Here is a 17,873-nt window from a genome sequence, read left to right as displayed (position 1 = left end):
ACCAAGAGTCCTTGCTAGTCTAAACAACCTTGATCTACTGGCCTTGGGAATAGACTGCAGGCCTGGCAGAACCAGGGCAGGGACCGTCCCCTGGCCTGGGCACTGGTGGGGATGCCCTTTGAGTACTGGGGTCAGGTTTGGCCCCCTCTCCACCAGAAGGACATTGAGGTGCTGGAACGTGTCCCGACAAGAGCAACAGAGTGGGGAAGGGTGGGGAGCACAAGACTGATGGAAGCAGCCAAGGGACTTAGGGGCTGGTCTGGAGGAGGCTGAGGAGAGACCTGATGGCTCTCTGCAACTCCCTGGAAGAAGGGTATAGTGAGGGAGAGTCAGTCTCTTTTCCCAAGTAACTAGCCATAGGAGAAGAGGAAAGAGCCTCAAACCATGCCAGGGGAGGTTTAGATTGGAGATTAGGAAGTATTTCTTCACTGCAAGGGGTTGCCAAGCACTGGACCAGGCTGCTGAGGGCAGTGGTGGAGTCTCCATCCCTGGAGATATTCAAAAGCTGTTAGATGTGGTGCTCAGGGACAGAGTTTAAGGGTGGCCTTGTCAGTGTTGGTTTAACAGTTGGACTTGATTATCTTAAGGGTCTTTTCTAACCAAAAATATTGTATGATTTTATGGGCTGTAGGGATCAGATGAGAGCTGAAAACCTTGAACTTGAGAAATGACCATCCCAGCTGGCCTTCCGCAGGCAAGGTGTCCGTGTTTCCAGAGTGGTGAGAGTATCCAGCCTGGAAAAACAGGTACCATCCTTCCTTGCCCCACATGTACTCATGTCTGAAGGTACGTTTGCCTTTCCCTTCTCACTGAAAAGCCAGGCACATAACCTTGTCAAGACAGAATATTTTTAAACCGATCTTACCATCTTATAAAATCTGCAGTAAATAATTCAGGTACAAAACCTAGAGACAGGACTCAAGACCAAACAGATGGGTAGATGTTTACATCTCAGTTGGGCATCAACACGACTTTCAGCATCTGAGACAAATGAGCATTTCTAAGACAGCTTGGGGGTCCCCAGGCCAGGAAAGGCACAGAGCTATTGGAGCAAGTCCGGAGGAGGCCATGGAGATGATCAGGGACTGGAGCACCTCTGCTAAGAACACAGGCTGAGAGAGTTGGGCTGGTTCAGCCTGGAGAAGAGAAGGCTCCAGGGAGACCTAATTGCAGCTGACCAATCCTTAAAGGGGTCTTACAGGAAAGCGGGAGAGGGACTGGTCACCAGGGAGTGCGGGGACAGGACAAGGGCTGATGGCTTCAAGCTGAAAGAGGGCAGGGTTAGGTCAGACATTAGAAAGAAATTCTTTACTCTGAGAGGGGTGAGGCCCTGGCACAGGGTGCCCAGAGAGGCTGTGGAAGCCCCATCCCTGGAAGCGTTCAAGGCCAGGTTGTATGGGGCTTTGGGCAACCTGGTCTGGTGAGGGTGTCCTTGCCCATGGAAGGGGGTTAGAACTAGATGATGTTCAAGGTCCCTTAGAACACAAAGTATTCTATGATTCTGTGATTCTAAAATGGTCCTTTCTTGCCTGTTATCGTTAAATCCCAGAGGATCACTCAGAGACAGACCTTCATGCCTCAGGAATCTAAAATTGAACAATAAAATGTGAATCTGGGTGACCAGAAGATACCCCAGGCAGGGTCAAAAGTTGTGTGCAATTCTGCAGCTGGGATTTAGGACTGTATAAGGAGTGTGGATTTTTTCCAGAGAGGAAGTGGGGGGCTGGTTGTGGAAAAAGGTGAAGGGGAACAAACCATTTGCAAGAGTATCATCAGTAATATGTGGTCAAAGAACAATCAGAAGAGAATATTTCTATGTTGTTTAGTGATTTGTCTGAACTGGTAAAGAGCAAAATAACTAGGAATACAGAGCTTTCCTTTTAAAATGTCAAATAACCTACTGAATAAAAAGCATTTTTCCTTTCCCTTCAATAATTGAGGGCAGGGAGGGAGGCAGGGGATGACACAGAAATATTGCTTCATGGTACGTAGAGCCTGAACAGGGCTGTTTGTTGAAAGCAAACCAAGAGCTTCCATCCTCCCATCAGCAAAACTTGAGCTGGAGAATGTTTCTTCTGAGCACGGAAGCTGCTGAGCAGGCGGCTGCTGCAGCAGGACCTGGAAAACGTTGTGCACTGGAGCAGCGCAATACCAACTCCTCGGAGATTTACTAACCAGCTTCACATCTTCAGGCTCTTGGATTTTATTATCATTTATTATTTAGTAATAAGTGCATCGAATACAGAGTCAGTCTACCGAAGGTTCATGAATCACAGCATCTTATCAGCATATTAATCAGCTTCTGGTAGGGAAAATGATAATAGGGTGAGCTATAACAAACACTTTTATGGTTTCACGCTTGAAGTCAAACAAGCTACAGGAGAAACTGATTCTTCATCCTGATTCCATGCCAACGAGCTAATCTATTTGCTGCAGGACTGGTGCCTCAGCAAAAGTGGATGCAAGGAAAATGGGCAGGATAATGGGACAAAGGAAAAGCAGGCAGTTCAGCAGCAGATGTTTGGGGCAGGTAAAGGGTATTCTACATATAACAAGAAAAGCAAATGAGAATCCTGAAGTAGCTTTTTAAAGTTAACCTCAATTAAAACGAGAGCTTACATGAAGATATAAGTTAATTACAGGCTGTTTTAATTAAATGGTAAACAACAGTCAGTGTTTGCTGCTGATATTCTAAAATATGTCAAATTAGCCAGGTGGAAGCAGCCATGAGCCAAGTGTGAGGAACCAGGATGTGCTGGAGAGGAAACCCAGGGCTGGACAGATGTAGGTCTGTCTGCAGTGAGAATATTCTCTCCGTGTCACCTTAGCTCAGCTCAATAACCAGCTCCTTTGACAGCAAAAAATCACTGCTAGCAGAAAACACACAAGGTTTATTCCACTCTTTAGTAGATGCCTTCAACTGGGCTCTGTGTTGCTCATCACAACGCTCTGGGCTCTGCCCTTCAGCCTGTTCTCAGCAACACCCCATTGTCCACTCATCCAACCACCACTTCTTAAGCATGCCTACGAGGATGTTATGGGAGACAGTGTCAAAAAACTCACTGAAGGGCCATGGAAGGGGTCTGCACACGCGACAGCAGTCAGCATCCCCTCTAGATCTACCATGTCATATGCCTTTGTGATTATTTTCAAAGCAATTTGAAAAAACCCACCCATCCAGGTGGGTTTTGAATGTCTCCAGAGAATGAGACTCCACAACCTCTCTGGGCAGCCTGTCCCAGGGCTCTGTCACCCTCACAGAGTAAGTTTCCCCTTATATTCACATGGAACTACCTATGGTGCAGTTTGCACCCATTGCCCCTTGTCCTGGACATTGCTGAGAAGAGCCTGGCTCCATCCTCCTGACACTCACCCTTTACATATTTATAAACATTAATAAGGCCACCCCTCAGTTTGCTCCAGGCTAAAGAGGCCCAGCTCCCTCAGCCTGTCCTCATAAGGAAGGTGTCCCTCCAACAGCTTGTCCCCCAACAAAGACCCACGTTTGTGAATGTGAGGCTGCTCCTGTCCGTCTAGAAACGGATGCATAGCTAAAATGAGGAATGTAAATGAAATCTATGCACAGAAAGCAAAAATCAGACAAAGCCCAGCACTTGTAATACAGGAGACATGGCAACCTTCTTTTAATAACCACTGAGACCACCCTCAGGAGCTGCCAGTCATTGCTATACAATGGAGAGAATTAAAATTTTCTCCCCCTTTTCTGCAATATAACTTTAGGTCTTTCATTAAATATTCAAATATATTCATATTTCAAAATGTCTTATAATTCTCTTTGCCTAGCAAAGAAAACAGTTTTTTGTTTAAGCATTTTTTAACCTGTTACCTATTTTGGGACTTCAATGCAAGAATTCAGTCCACTGACTCCTTATTTTACACCTGTGCAATGGAAAAACCAAGCACTAACAAGATTCAATTCCTGCTTTAGTGTCCTATGTTCAAGCAGTCAGCTGAATCTTCTCTTCTTTGGTTTTCTATTCACATAACCAAGGACCTTGTAACATTTTTCCTCCAACTTTTTCCTCCAAGGTCATCCTGCACATCTGGCACCAATTTATCTTTATTTACTGCAAACCCTGGAAGACAAATTCCTGAAGTCTGATGGTTTAGGATGAAACAACTCTTATGGGGACCACCTCACCATGATCCCTATCAGACGTAGCACAAGCTGGACAAGGCAGACAATCACTTTATATATTTAAGTATAATCTTCATGGCAATTAATCAGCAGGTTATTTTAGAAGATAATATCCTATTTATTTTGCCATTCGACTTATTCAGAAGGCAGTCATGTAGAGTTTATTCATCTAAACCAGAAATCATCCTCTAAAAGTCTCCTTCCAGAAAGGTCAAGGTACAAACTCTGTCCAATCTGCACCTCAATATTTAAATGGAATTGCCTTATCAAGTGCCAGAAAACAGCTTCTGAAATAGCCAGGATCATATGAAAGCAGATACAGAAAACACACACTGAATGGATATTACGGTGGAGCTTTGCATGCATGCCAAAAAAACCCAAATAAAACCCCTAAAGTAGGAGAGAAGTAGACTCCTGTCCAAACCATCCTTGTGCTGGAAAGCACAAATTTGCTGTTCTTTCTAGTTCAGGAAAATAACCTTACACATATGAGCTCAGTCTATCACCCAAGCACTGCTGGAGTCTTCTTCCAGCAGTGATATTTTTGAAGAGACTATTATTCAGAGAGATATCTATTCTTTTTTTCTTTTTCCCCCAAGCCTCTAGTTCTTTGAGTGTGAGACCAAAGTTTTCCCTGAGCTACAGTATCTCCAACAAAGCAGCATGCATAAATTTGATGGGGAAAAAAGAAAGGGTGAACAAAACATGGGGCAAAACGCCTCTGAGGAACTCTCTGCTCTGCAGAGTATGAGACACAGCCAGCTCTGCTGATCTACCAGCTGAAATTGCTACAAAAGCCAATGAGAATATTTTAGAAATGAAGTGGCTGAGTGTATTTGATGTCCACTTCCATTTGCTGTTGACCGCTCTCCTCCACAAAAGCACATTCCCAAGCAATTTCACACATTAGGCAAAAGTCAACACATACAACTGGAAATAGAAATACAAAGAAGGAAGTCTTAACACAACATGACACTTAATAGCTAATTACATTCACCAAAACGTTAGAATGAACTATCTTCCAAGCCTGATTTCATAAGGTGCTTATACAAGATCAGAAGAACAACTGCTGGTGAAGATAATCCACAGGAAAAACCACAGATACACTTAAACCAAGATTATTTTTTTTTCTCCAAACCTCTATTTATTTCTCTCTGAGCTCAATTCTTTCTGTATCAGTAAACTTCAGTTCCCCACTAGTTACATAATTATGGTAAACATCTTTCAGTGCCTTTTTTCAAGTATTAAAGATTACATTTTTGGACAACTAAAGATGGCCCTCAAAGAGCCATCCAACCTGCTGTTCAGTAAAAGATTAACTCAACAAAAGCATAACTTTTGAAAACAAAAATCAGTCAATAACATAGTTTAAATCACCACCTATGACACCAATTGCACGTTCTCCAAATAACAGGCTACCTTGTTTCTACAGCTGAATTATTCCAGAGTCGCTGGGTTCAGCTCTGGAGGCAAACCCTCCAGCTCCCAGCTGACTCACACGGTAACTTCTTGTGTGTTTTCTTTGTCTAAAGTAACCACTTTTTGGTCTTTTTCTTCAGGATTTCCTCTTCTTATGAATTCAGGACCATTTCTTCCCACTAACAGTTACTGCACTGGCTTTGCTGAAGAGTTTTACCTGCAAGTCACGTTCCCATCTGACTTCCTGATGGGAACTCTTTCTCCCTTCATTGAGGGACTAACCACTCATTAACAATCATCTGCTCTCATCAACCCCATACAGACATCCACAAAAGGGCCAGTAAACACCAGTCCTACCTGTATACGCCATGTTCTTCGGGTTTCCGTAGGGAGCCCCAGGTTGGACGGGGCTGTAAACAGGGTTCATCGTGGAAGACCAGGAACTCTGAGGACAAAAGAAAAGCAGGGTTGAGACAACTGCCTTACATTAGCTGCAGAGCTGTCTTCTGTACAGAGTCTTCTTTTCTAGCATCGCCACGTTATAAATTCAAGACAGAGTTCTGCAAAGGAAAGGATTTACAACCAGATAGCATATTTAATAATTCAGGTTTTGGATCTCTCAGTTAATTCCCCTAACTTCTTCAGCACTGCAGGTTCTGCCTACAAATGCACCCGGAGCAGATTCATCTAACACATCCCTGCCTTGAGGGGGGCTCAGGACTCATGACCCCACTTCTATCTTGCAAGGAATAAAGAAGAGAAGCTATAAATTCAGACAAAGAATTCTCCCCCTTGGAGGAGCTAATAGTTCTGGGGTGACAAAACCAACCACAACGAAGACCTGACCTTTCAAAAATTAGCGGATAAAAGACCATCTGCTTCTGGCGAGATGGAGAGAGGCAAATATTTGTGAGCTTTCCAAATGAGATGACTACAATAACCTCAAACCTAAGGCTTGGGCCTATGGGGCACCCAGGGCTATCCACTACATCCTACTGTTGTCCCAGATGGGGAGACGCAGTCATGGACCTAATGCGAGCAATGAGATTTTAGCAGTGCTTCTGCTTTGCCCTCCAATAAAGATGCTGAAGCAGTGCTGGGTTAACTTCTTGTGAGTTTTATTTAGAGGAAAGCAAGTAACTTGGGAATTTGTGTCTACTAACTGTCAGTTAAGCAACTGGCTCAGTTAATTATCTTAATGAAGTACATTCTCAATTCTGATTAATGGGAAAATCAGTCATTAAGTTTTATTAGGCGACACATTTGTCTCCACAGCTATCTAGTGACAATTTCACACAAGAACCTCAACGTTCTTGTTTCAAAATGTGGGGTTTTTTTTTTAAAAAAAATCTATTATTTTACAGTCCATAAACAAAACCATTCTTTCCAAACAAGTCTCTCATGATGGATGCACAATTTGTTAGATCATTAACTCCTTCCGCTTTACCTCAGGATAGTAAACAAGTCAAATGTTAAATGTTAGCACCAATTGACTTGACAACAATTACTGCTTAATTAATTAGCCTTCCCTCCACCCCCAAGTTAGCACAGAAGGAGTAATTCCCAAAGCAAAGCACAGTTATAAAGCGAGCTGGAAGTGGAGACATGTATTTACACCAGCAACTTCACTAAGGCAGGATGGAGCTGTTAAGAAGATCAACAGGGAAATCAATGCAAAACTTTGCATCCATCAGACATTCCAACTGAGGATTCACATTAAGGTATTAAGGTTTTATGGCCATTGGGTCTCCATGTCCCCAGGCAGTGCTGCAAGTCTTGCTGAGCCTGCCCCTGCCTGGCAAGCTCAAGCTTCTGGCTTGAGTTCTCATTTAGAGGAGAAAACTCAACATCATCGGTCTCTGAGATGGTGAACACCTGCTTCTGTAAGGGTCCGACTGAAAGACTGGCTTATGGGCTGCCATATGGAGCCCATTGAATCTGGAATGTTCTCTGCGGTGCTGGGCTCCCCAGGTCAAGAAGGACAAAAAGAGGGGACAACAAAGAGCTACGGAGATGCTGAGGGCACCAGAACATCTCTCTGGTGCAGAGAGGCTGAGGGACTTGGGGCTGTTCAGCCTGGACAAGACTAAGGGGGATCTTCTCAGTGCTGAGAAACCCTTGAGGGGTGGGCTCAGGAGGACAGGTCAGTCTGTATTCAGGGGTGCCCAGGGACAGGACAAGGGGCCATGGGCACAAACTGGAGCAGAGGAAGTTCCCCCTGACCCTGAGGGAGGGTGGCAGAGCCCTGGGCCAGGCTGCCCAGAGAGCTTGGGGAGTCTCCCTCCATCTCTGGAGCCATCCCAACCCTGTGATCCTGGGCGCTGTCCTGTGCAGCCTGCTGGAGGGGACCCTGCTCTGGCAAGGGTGGGACTGGGGGATCTCTGGAGGTCCCTGCCAACTCCCACCAGCCTGGGTTCTGTGAATGTTCAGTGAAAGTTGTGTCAGACACAGGATGCACTCCTAGATATACCTCAAACCGCAAAACCCAACACATTGTGTCTGCATATGCTGTGGGATACCACTACCTTCAACATATACGACTTCTTCAAGTGAAGATGCAATTAAAACATCATCTATATTCATAAAAAATATTTTATTTTCTTAAGCAAAAACAAAAATTCCATGTAAGCCCTCCCATCACACCTCTATTGGACATTATTTCTCCTAATAAATCATCATAGACAAGGTACTGAAGTGAAATGCCTCTCCCTGTCCACATAGGACACGTTTCACCTTACTTTTTCAGAAAGTCAAAAGTATCTGAAAGGATATGGTTTGACAGGAACAAGGTGGCCAGCAGTGCCAGCACAAGACTGTATCAGGAGCATCTTTTCATAGAATCATGAGGTTGGAAAAGACCTTTAAGATCATCAAGTCCGACTGTTCCCATCCTATGCTAATCCATATCCCTCAGTAGCTGATCTCCACATTTTTAAACACATCCAGGGATGGTGACTCAAACCCCTCCCTGGGCAACTACTTCTCTTTTGCTGCTCTAAACACAAGCCAGGAAACAAAAACCTTTAATTACCAAACTCCATCATCACCCTGCAATGCAGATTCTCCATCGATAGTGGGAATACAACAAAGTGTTTTGAACTTTTAATGGTCATCAAATATTCTGACAAGGAAAAGCACTATAAAAATCCAAAGATATGTCTACATAAATAAACACCTCAGTGCAATCAGACACGATCAGGCCGTCAAAGCATTTTGTGCTGAGATTCCTATAGTCTGGTTTTTAGTCTGGTTCCCACCTGATGCACAGTTTAATGTTGTCTCAAGGACATCACCAGTATTCTTTACTGGTATGTCCATCACCAGTATGGACCTGTATGTTCCATGAGAGGCTGGGGGACATGCAATGGGCAAGTGGAGCAAAGTTTCTGAAAGAAACCTGGTCTGTACACACCAAAACCACGTTGGAATGGAAACAACACCAGAGTTGGTGGGAGTCATCTCCAAAGTGTAGTACTGCTCTGAATTCAAACCCTCATAATACAGGTAGCCTGAAGGTTACAAGTAGTGCATGATACTTTCAGTAACAGATGCCACAAATAGAACTTGAGAGAAAAAGGAGGGAGTTGTCAAAGAGTTGCCAAGGTTTCCTGGCCATAATAAATTGTTAAGTCATTAACAGGACTCAAGTCCAGACAAGAAATGCCCAATGGGACAGGGAATGTGACAGACATCTATGTAAATGACCTGGAGGAGGTGGAGAGGCAGGAATCACACAGGCTTTCTCATAACCCAAGTAAGCAGAGGCATTGGAAGAAATATTTGAGCTGCAGGTTCAACACAAATAAAAGGGAAGGTTGGTTACTTTGTTCCTCATTGCTGGGGTGGTGGGATTTGGAAAGTTTTCAAAGGGACAAAGCAATTCCTTCTCTCCCAAATAGCCTAGGCAGGCTTTTAGGACCTTTAATCTGATCCCATACAGCCATCTGTGTGTTCCCAGGAGAAAAATCAATATTCAGGCTCCGTTTTAGGTGCCTGACCACCCAAGTAACAGCACAGAATCACAGAATCATTGAATGTGTTAAGTTGGAAGGGACCTTTGAAGGCCATCTAGTCCAACCAGTCCCTGCAGTGAGCAGCGACATCTTCACTACAGCAGGCTGCTCAGAGCCACATCAAGCCTGACCCTGAACATCTCCAGGGATGGGGCTGTTACCGCTTCTCTGGGCAATCTGTGTCAGGGTCTCACAACCTTCAGAGTGAAGAACTTCTTCCTAAGGTCTCATCTATCTAAACCTGCCCTGCATTAGTTTAAAACCATTGATCCTTGTCCTATTGCTCTATGCCCTTACATAAGAGTCCTTCCCAGATTTCCTGCAGGTTCCTTCAGGGACTGGAAGGGGCTCTAAGGTCTCCCTGAAGCATTCTCTTCTCCAGGCTGACCCAGCCCAACTCTCTCAGTCTGGCTTCACAGCAGAGCTGCTCCAGCCCTTGGATCATTATTGTGGCCTCCTCTGGACACGCTCCAACAGGTCCATGTCCTTCTTGTGCTGAGGGCTCCAGAGCTGGACACAGCACTGCAGGTGAGGTCTCCCCAGAGCAGAGCAGAGGGGCAGAATCCCGTCTCTCCATCTGCTGGCCACACTCCTTGGGATGCAGCCCAGGATGGGGTCGGCCTTCTGGGCTGCAGATGCACACTGATGGTTCATGTCCAGCTTTGCGTCCATCAGTATCTCAAGTCCTTTTCCACAGGGCTGTTCTCCAGCACATCATTCCTCAGCCTGTGTTGGTAGCGAGGATTGTACCGACCCAGTATGATGTCCAACGTTGAGATACTCTCAAGAAGCATGCCCATGCTGCAGAATGGTGCTCTTTGCATAGGGGGGCACGGGAAGATCCCTGCAGCAATACTGAGTGGCTGCAAAAAGCCAGATCCTATTCATTCAGCCAAGCATGGCCATATAGCTCTTCATGTTGGTGATTTCAGAGGATCAGAAAGATGAGGATGTTCTGCAACAGAGCTAGGAAATCATGGCTTCACCTCACTCCAGCCCTGCATTTTCCTTCTACCACATAGAGAGCCAGCCTTCCTGCCCAAGAAATACATTTTTTGAGGATCCCTCTTCCCCAGGAATGGCAAAAGGAAAAGCAAAACCCACCAAGCATCTTCCTCTGCAGCAGCACTGGTTCCTGTGAGTCAGCAAAAGGACCCAACTTTCCTGAAAATCCCAGAATCACCAGGTTGGAAAAGACCTTAAGATCATCAAGTCCAACCATTCCTGTCCTATGCTGACCCAGATCTCTCAGTACCTCATCTCCCCATCTGTTAAACACCCCCAGGGGCGGGGACTCAGCCCCCTCCCTGGGCAGCCTGTTCCACAGCCCCACAACTCTTGCAGGGAAGAACTTTTCCCTCCCATCTGAGCTGACCCTGCCCTGGTGCAGCTTGAGCCCATTTCCTCTTGTCCCATCTCCTGTCCCCTGGCTGAAGAGACCATCGCCCATCTCTCTACAACCTCCCTTCAGGTAGTTGTAGGTGGTGATAAGGTCTTCCCTCAGCTTCCTCTTCTCCAGACTAAACATCCCTCGAAAATGAACCTCTTCCCCTCTGCCTTCCAGCTGGATGTGCATTCCTCCACCCAGACCCATGCACTGAGAGTGGGATGTGACATCCCAGACTCCCCTCAGCAGCAGCATCAAATAACAAGGCATCAAATCTGAATTCCTGGGAATTCAGAATTCCTGGAAACTGGGAGGAAGTGTTGATCTGCCTGAGGGTAGGGAGGCTCTTCAGAGGGATCGTTACAGACTGGACTGATGGGCTGAGACCAATGGAATCAAGGTCAAGTGGAGAGTGCTGCACATAGACGTAACAACCCCGAGCAGCGCTGCAGGCTGGGGGAGACTGGCTGGAGAGCTGTCAGGTGGAGAAGGACCTGGGGGTGTTGGGAGACTGACCAGGAGCCAGCAGTGTGCCCAGGCGGCCAGGAAGGCCAATGGCATCCTGGCTTGTGTCAGAAATAGTGTGGCCAGTAGGTCTGGGGAGGGGATTGTGCCCCTGGACTGGGCACTGGTGAGGCTGCACCTCGAGTGCTGGGTCCAGTTCTGGGCTCCTCACCATAAGAAGGACATGGAGGTCCTGGAGCGCATCCAGAGAAGGGTAACCAGGCTGGGGAAGGGGGTGGAGGGCAAATCCTCTGAGGAACAGCTGAGGAAGGTGAGGATGTTCAGCCTGGAGAAGAGGAGGCTGAGGGGAGACCTTCCCACCACCTTCACTGACCTGCCAGGAGGGTGCAGAGAGGTGGGTGATGGTCTCTTCAGCCAGGGGACAGGAGATGGGACAAGGGAAAATGGCATCAAGCTGTGCTAGGGCAGGTTTAGATTAGATATCAGAAAAAAAAAAATTTCCGGAACAGTTGTGGGGCTGTGGAACAGGCTGCCCAGGGAGGGGACTGAGTCACCTTCCCTGGTTGTGTTTAAAAAAAGGGTAGATGAGGTACTTAGGGATATGGTTTAGCTTAGGATGGGAATGGTTGGACTTGATGATTTTAAAGGTCTTTTCCAATCTTGTGATTCTGTGATTACCCTCCCAGAGCTGCTTGTATCTGGGTCAGGGCACCTTACCTCTGCGCCCGTGTCCCCCCCTCGCTCCTCTAAGCTCACAGACAAGGATGGAGTCACGGCTGCATTTATAAAGCGCCTCGTTCGATGCAATCAGCATTTCATTTGCACTTTTCTGGGTGTAAGGACCACAAATAAGTCATAATTTGGTGAAAATCGCTGCATATGTCTGCCTTGCGTTAGGCCTTCAACCAAACAGTAAGGAAAAGAACCACTTTGATTGAGAAGGAGGAAAGAAAAGGCTTTTTTAGCTGAGATAAAGAGATTGTAATCGTGTTAGGGGTTTGGGTGTATTGTGAGGAAGAGGTTTGTGCTTCCTCCCTGCTTGGTATGCAGGGTGTTATTTCCAGGCAGCGTGAAAGAATCCATGCAAACAGCATTTCAAATGGATGATTTTCTTTCTTTCTTTCTTTTCAGCATCATCTAGTATTAAGGCCCATTTCAGATGAGCTTCCAATACATCCTGCAAGACAATACCATTCAAAACTACATTTCAAATTCATTACAGGAGCTGCTTTGTGGCATTCGTAAAGCAACACTGAAGCAGGAATAAAACCAGGATTAGCAAAATTAAACCTCCTTCACCACAATAACTTGCAGCACTTGCTCGTGGCTGTGAATGCACAACCAAAAAAGACTAATATAAATGAATTATAAACAGACAAACAAAAGTACTGCTCTATCACACAGAGCTTCGTCCGTGTCCTAATCCCCCACAACAGTGATGCTCAGTTGCTTAGAAGCTGCTAGGACTCCACCAAGGAGCTGAAGGGGTAACTCCAGCAGGAATGCCATGGGAATAAGCTGCTAGCAAACAGTCTTGGGATACTTTCTGGCTGTAACCTGGTTACATTTTCCATCTATTTTCTCATTCCTGTGAAAGCGCATGACATGCCTCCATCAGCAAGCTGTGCCAGAGCAGGGTCAGCTCAGATGTGAGGGAAAAGTTCTTCCCTGAAAGAGTTGTGGGGATGTGGAACAGGCTGCCCAGGGAGGTGGCTGAGTCCCCGTCCCTGGGTGTGTTTAAAAAAACAGTAGATGAGGCACTTAAGGATCTGGTTTAGCTTAGGGCTGGAACGGTTGGACTTGATGATCTTTAAAGGTCTATTCCAACCTTGTGATTCTGTGATTCTGTGTGATTCTGTGATTCCATCACACTAGGAAATTACTTGAGATGAAAGGTAAACAGAAATACAAGGGAGGTCAGGCTACGGGTGGCCAATGTGCCATTAGTAGGTCAAGGTGCCAGACAAATCGCGTCTACACAGGGGATTTCCAAGTAGCCCAAGAAGGGAAATGAAAACACTCGTGCTGTGAATGCTGAGCTTGACCTTAGAGCAAAGCTACACTTGGATGTTCACGCCTTGATGGACCAGAGCTGGGCTTCATGCTCTGCATCATGTTCTCCTGCTGCTGCCAAGGCAAGAGGACTCTGTGCTCCATTCCTGATGACACCCTGAGAGTCACAGATGCTATGACACCCTGAGACACTGTCACCTTCATAGAATCATAGAACAGTTATGGCTGGAAGGGACCTCAAAGATCATCAAGTTCCAACCCCCCTGCCATAGGCAAGGACAACTCTCACTAGACCAGGCCACTCAAGGCCCTATCCAACCTGGCCTTGAACACCTCCAGGGAGGTGGCATCCACCACTTCCCTAAGCAACCTGTGCCAAGGCCTCAGCACCCTCAGAGTAAAGAACTTCCTCCTACTATCCAATTAAAAACCATTCTCCCTCATCCTATCACTCCCTGCCCTTCTAAAAAGTCCCTCCCCAGCTTTCCTGTAGCCCCTTCAGGGACCGGAAGGTGCTATAAGATCTCTTTGGAGCCTTCTCCAGGCTGAACAAGTACAACTCTCAGCCTGACCTCACAGGAAAGGTGTTGCAGCCCTTGTACCATCTTTGTGGCCTCCTCAGAACCCATTCCAACAGTTCCATGTCCTTCATCCTCTTCCCACGGGAGCTCTCAAAAGCGAGAGCTCAAAAACCAGCGAAAGTATCACCACGACCTTCAAACCACTACAGACACAAGACAATGGGAGCATCTTACCCTGTGGTTTTTCTCTACTGTTAGTTTACTTCCTACCCTTGAGAAAGCCATGACCAGCTATCCTGCCTCCCAAAAACATTCCTCCCTTTGCTCTTCAAATACCAGTGGGCATCAGTAATTTTTAACACATAGACAAACTTGAATGCAAGTATTTCTATGCACACATTGGTGGATTTAGCATCTCACATGCCTCTCCCACTCTGATATACAGAAATAGAGGTATTTCCCACTGTAGTGCTGTAGGGAGGCAGAGGAAAAGAAAGATGACGTTGAGGGAGATATTAAAAAATCCTAAAAGGAAAGATAAAACCTGGCATGTGAGATTCAGGAAGTTTATGAAGTCTTGTGATTCTGTGACTCATTATCATTTTCTTTTCAGGCTAAGTGAATAAAATCACTATAAACAGAGTGTTACTGAGAAGTAAATATATTTTAAAGGGTGGGTTTTTTTACAGGCACATATTTCAAATTCTCAAAAAAATTAAAGAGTAAATCTAAATTTAAGTCCATTTTTAAAGAAAAGAGTAAATAATGTAAATGTGAGCTTTTCTGGGTAACAGACACTTATCTATCCTGTTTCATGTCAGTCCTTGCATCAAGGTGACTTACTCTTTACCTTCCCATACTGCTTAGGTTGCAATTTGTCATTGTCTTTGTGAAACTGGGATGTAAGTGGCTTTGAAAAAAAACATCCTTACACCACTTGGAAAGAGAATGGTATTTCCTGCTCTGAGAGAAAAACTGTGTACCCAAAATCACTTATTTCACATAAGAACCAAACATGAGAGAGTGTGAACAAAGAAAAAAGGCAAACCAAAAAGATTTATATCTCCCTTGATCGGCACATCACCTCTTGAAATTCATTTTATACAAATTGTATGCTAATTGTATTCAGCCAAGTCCTCCTTGAACATGGAAGGACCTCCTGACCTTACACTGCCTCCAAATTCCAGTAATTTTCTGACAATTTTTCCGCTAAGTCATTTGAAACTTGACCCCCCATGTGAAATTTGCAAGACAATAATTAAATTAACTTCCAATCCATCAGTTGAAGGCTAATTTTTGGCAAGCTACAAGGTTACGTCCCACCTCTCCCCCAAAAGAGTCTACTGTGACAGTATGCATGAGCTCAGAGATATATGATGTGATGTGTTTTTCCTCAATTACCAGGTCCTTTTTGAATCTACTCCTTTTTTAGCTAAACCATAGCTAAAAGTTGATTGAATTTATCTCACTTATAGCAAATTATTTAACTTGTTAACGACCTTAGAAAATCAGGTCAAAGTTGACAAGATATTACTTAATAAAATGAAATGGGATTTGGAAAAAATTCATTTAAATAGGGAAACCAAAGAAAACCCAAACTCCACAAAAAGTTTAAGACTCCAATTATCAGTGAATGATTAACGGCAGCTCTCGTTTGTACAACAGAATGTTCACTGTTCTCTCTCCCCCTACACTTCAACTACATCCTAATGTTTATATAAATCTCAGAATCACAGAATCGTTTGGTTGGAAAAGATCCTTAAGATCATCGAGTTCAACTGCAAACCCAGCACTGCCAAGGCCACCACTAGGTCATGTCCCTGAGCACCACATCCACACAGCTTTTAAATCCCTCCAGGAATGGGGACTCCCACACTGCCCTGGGCAGCCTGGGCCAGGGCTTGACAACCCTTTCAGTGAAGAAGTATTTCCTAAACTCCAATCTAAACCACCCCTGGCACAACTTGAGGCTGTTTCCTCTTGTCCTATTCCTGGTTACTTGGGAGAAGAGACCAACCCCCACCTCACTACCCTCTCCTTCCAGGGAGTTACAGAGAGCCATCAGGTCTCCCCTCAGCATCCTCCAGACCAAACCCCCAAGTCTCTCAGCCACTGCCCATCACACTTGTGCTTCAGCCCCTTCCCCACTCCACTGCTCTTCTTGGGACACGCTCCAGCCCCTCCATGTCCTTCTGGGAGCAAGGGGCCCAACCCTGACCACAGCGCTTAAGGGGCGGCCCCACCAGTGCCTGGGCCAGGGGACGGTCCCTGCCCTGGTCCTGCTGGCCACACCACTGCTGATAGAAGCCAGGATGCTGTCAGCCTTCTTGGCCCCACCCTGGGCACACTACTGGCTCACATTCAGCTGGCTGTTGCCCAACACCCTCAGGTCCTTTTCCGCTGGGCAGCTTTTCAGCCCCTCTGCCCCCAGTCTGTAGAGCTGATGGGGGTTGATGTGACCCAATTGCAGGACCCAGAACCACGCCCTGTTGAACCTCACACATCGATTGGCCCATCGATCCAACCTGACCAGATCTCAAACCCTTCCTACCCTCCAGCAGATCAACACTCCCACCCAACTTGTTGTCTAGGAATTTACAGAGAGTGCCCATAATCCTCTCATCCAGATAACTGATAAAGCAATTATATAGAACTGGCCACACCAACCTGTGACTGGCCACCAACTGGATTTCATTTCATTCACCACAACTGTTTGCACCCAGCCACCCAGCCGGTTCTTTACCCGATGAAGCCATTTTATACCCAGCAGCCAGTTTCTCCAGGAGAATGCTGTAGGAAACCGTGTCAAAGACTTTACTGAAGTAAGTAGACAACATCCACAGCCTTTCCCATATCCACTGGGCTGGTCGCCTTGTCACCGAAGGAGATCAGGTTGGTCAGTCAGGACCTGCCTTTCATGAACTCCTGCTGACTGGACCTGATTACCTTGTTGTCCTGTATGTGCCATGTGATGGCACTCAAGCTGATCTGCACCATAACCTTCCCCAGCACTGAGGAATCAATCTAAGGCATTTCAGAGCATGATAACTTTTTTCTGTGCTTCTCCCAACTTTGCACCACCAAAGAACATTTCAGCCCTGCTCCAGCCTTATTTTTACCTAAATAACTCAAACTCTGTACCACAAACTCCAGTTCCCCAAAACCTGTAGCACCTTGCTTCATAAACACATGTAACCAGAGCAGAAGGGTCATCCTGATCCTCAAACCATCCTACCAATAGATATATTGATATTCCTAGTGCCATCTTTATTGATAAAGCTCCTGTGAAGTGGTAGCTAGCAGCAGGAGCTGGGCAAGAAACTTTTTTTCTATCCTGAGAAGACATTCGCTCTTTCAAGAAGTGTTTCCATGTTTGAAACCATGTTGTGGAGACAGAACAAGGGGCGATGGCCTCAGGTTGGAGCACAGGAGGTTCCACGCCAATATGTGGAAGAACTTCTTCCTGGTGAGGGTGAGGGAGCCCTGGGACAGGCTGCCCAGGGGGGTGTGGAGTCTCCTGCTCTGGAGATATTCCAGCCCCGTCTGGATGCTGACCTGTGCGACCTGTCCTAGGGAGCTGCTTTGGCAGGAGGGTTGGACCCAATGGGCTCTGGGGGTCCCTTCCAACCCTTACGATTCTGTGAGTCTGTGAATCTACATCAGATTTCAGGCTTGCTCACTTGCTCTCCATCATGTCCTGGACCCTTTTTTTTTTTCCTGGGATCGTTTCCAGTGGAAATGAAGAATAACAGCAAAGCAGCAGTTCAGGAACTCTTGAGCAGTCGATGTTCCTGCACGCAGGCATGCCTATGCTGATGAGAACCAGATTTAGGATGGCACGTCTGCATCCCTCAGGGGGTAAAGACTTGCAGACAGCATCAGAGTCCTCCGTGCAC

General features: G+C 46.0%; 1 protein-coding gene across 1 annotated transcript in view; it reads right to left on the bottom strand.

Moving 5' to 3' along the window:
* The window catches only part of FAM168A (family with sequence similarity 168 member A), a 179,677-nt gene that overhangs the window by 110,882 nt on the left and 50,922 nt on the right, over positions 1-17,873 (bottom strand). The window contains exon 2 of the mRNA XM_084280231.1: positions 5,936-6,023. Coding sequence (XP_084136357.1) covers positions 5,936-6,005 — 70 coding nt within the window. The 5' untranslated portion in view covers positions 6,006-6,023. The remainder of the gene's footprint in view (positions 1-5,935; positions 6,024-17,873) is intronic.

The sequence above is a fragment of the Gallinula chloropus genome (assembly GCF_964237585.1).
Source record: "Gallinula chloropus genome assembly, chromosome: 1".
Classification (NCBI taxonomy): Eukaryota; Metazoa; Chordata; class Aves; order Gruiformes; family Rallidae; genus Gallinula; species Gallinula chloropus.
Note: the sequence above shows the minus strand (reverse complement) of the source record. Positions and strands in the feature narration are given on the sequence as shown.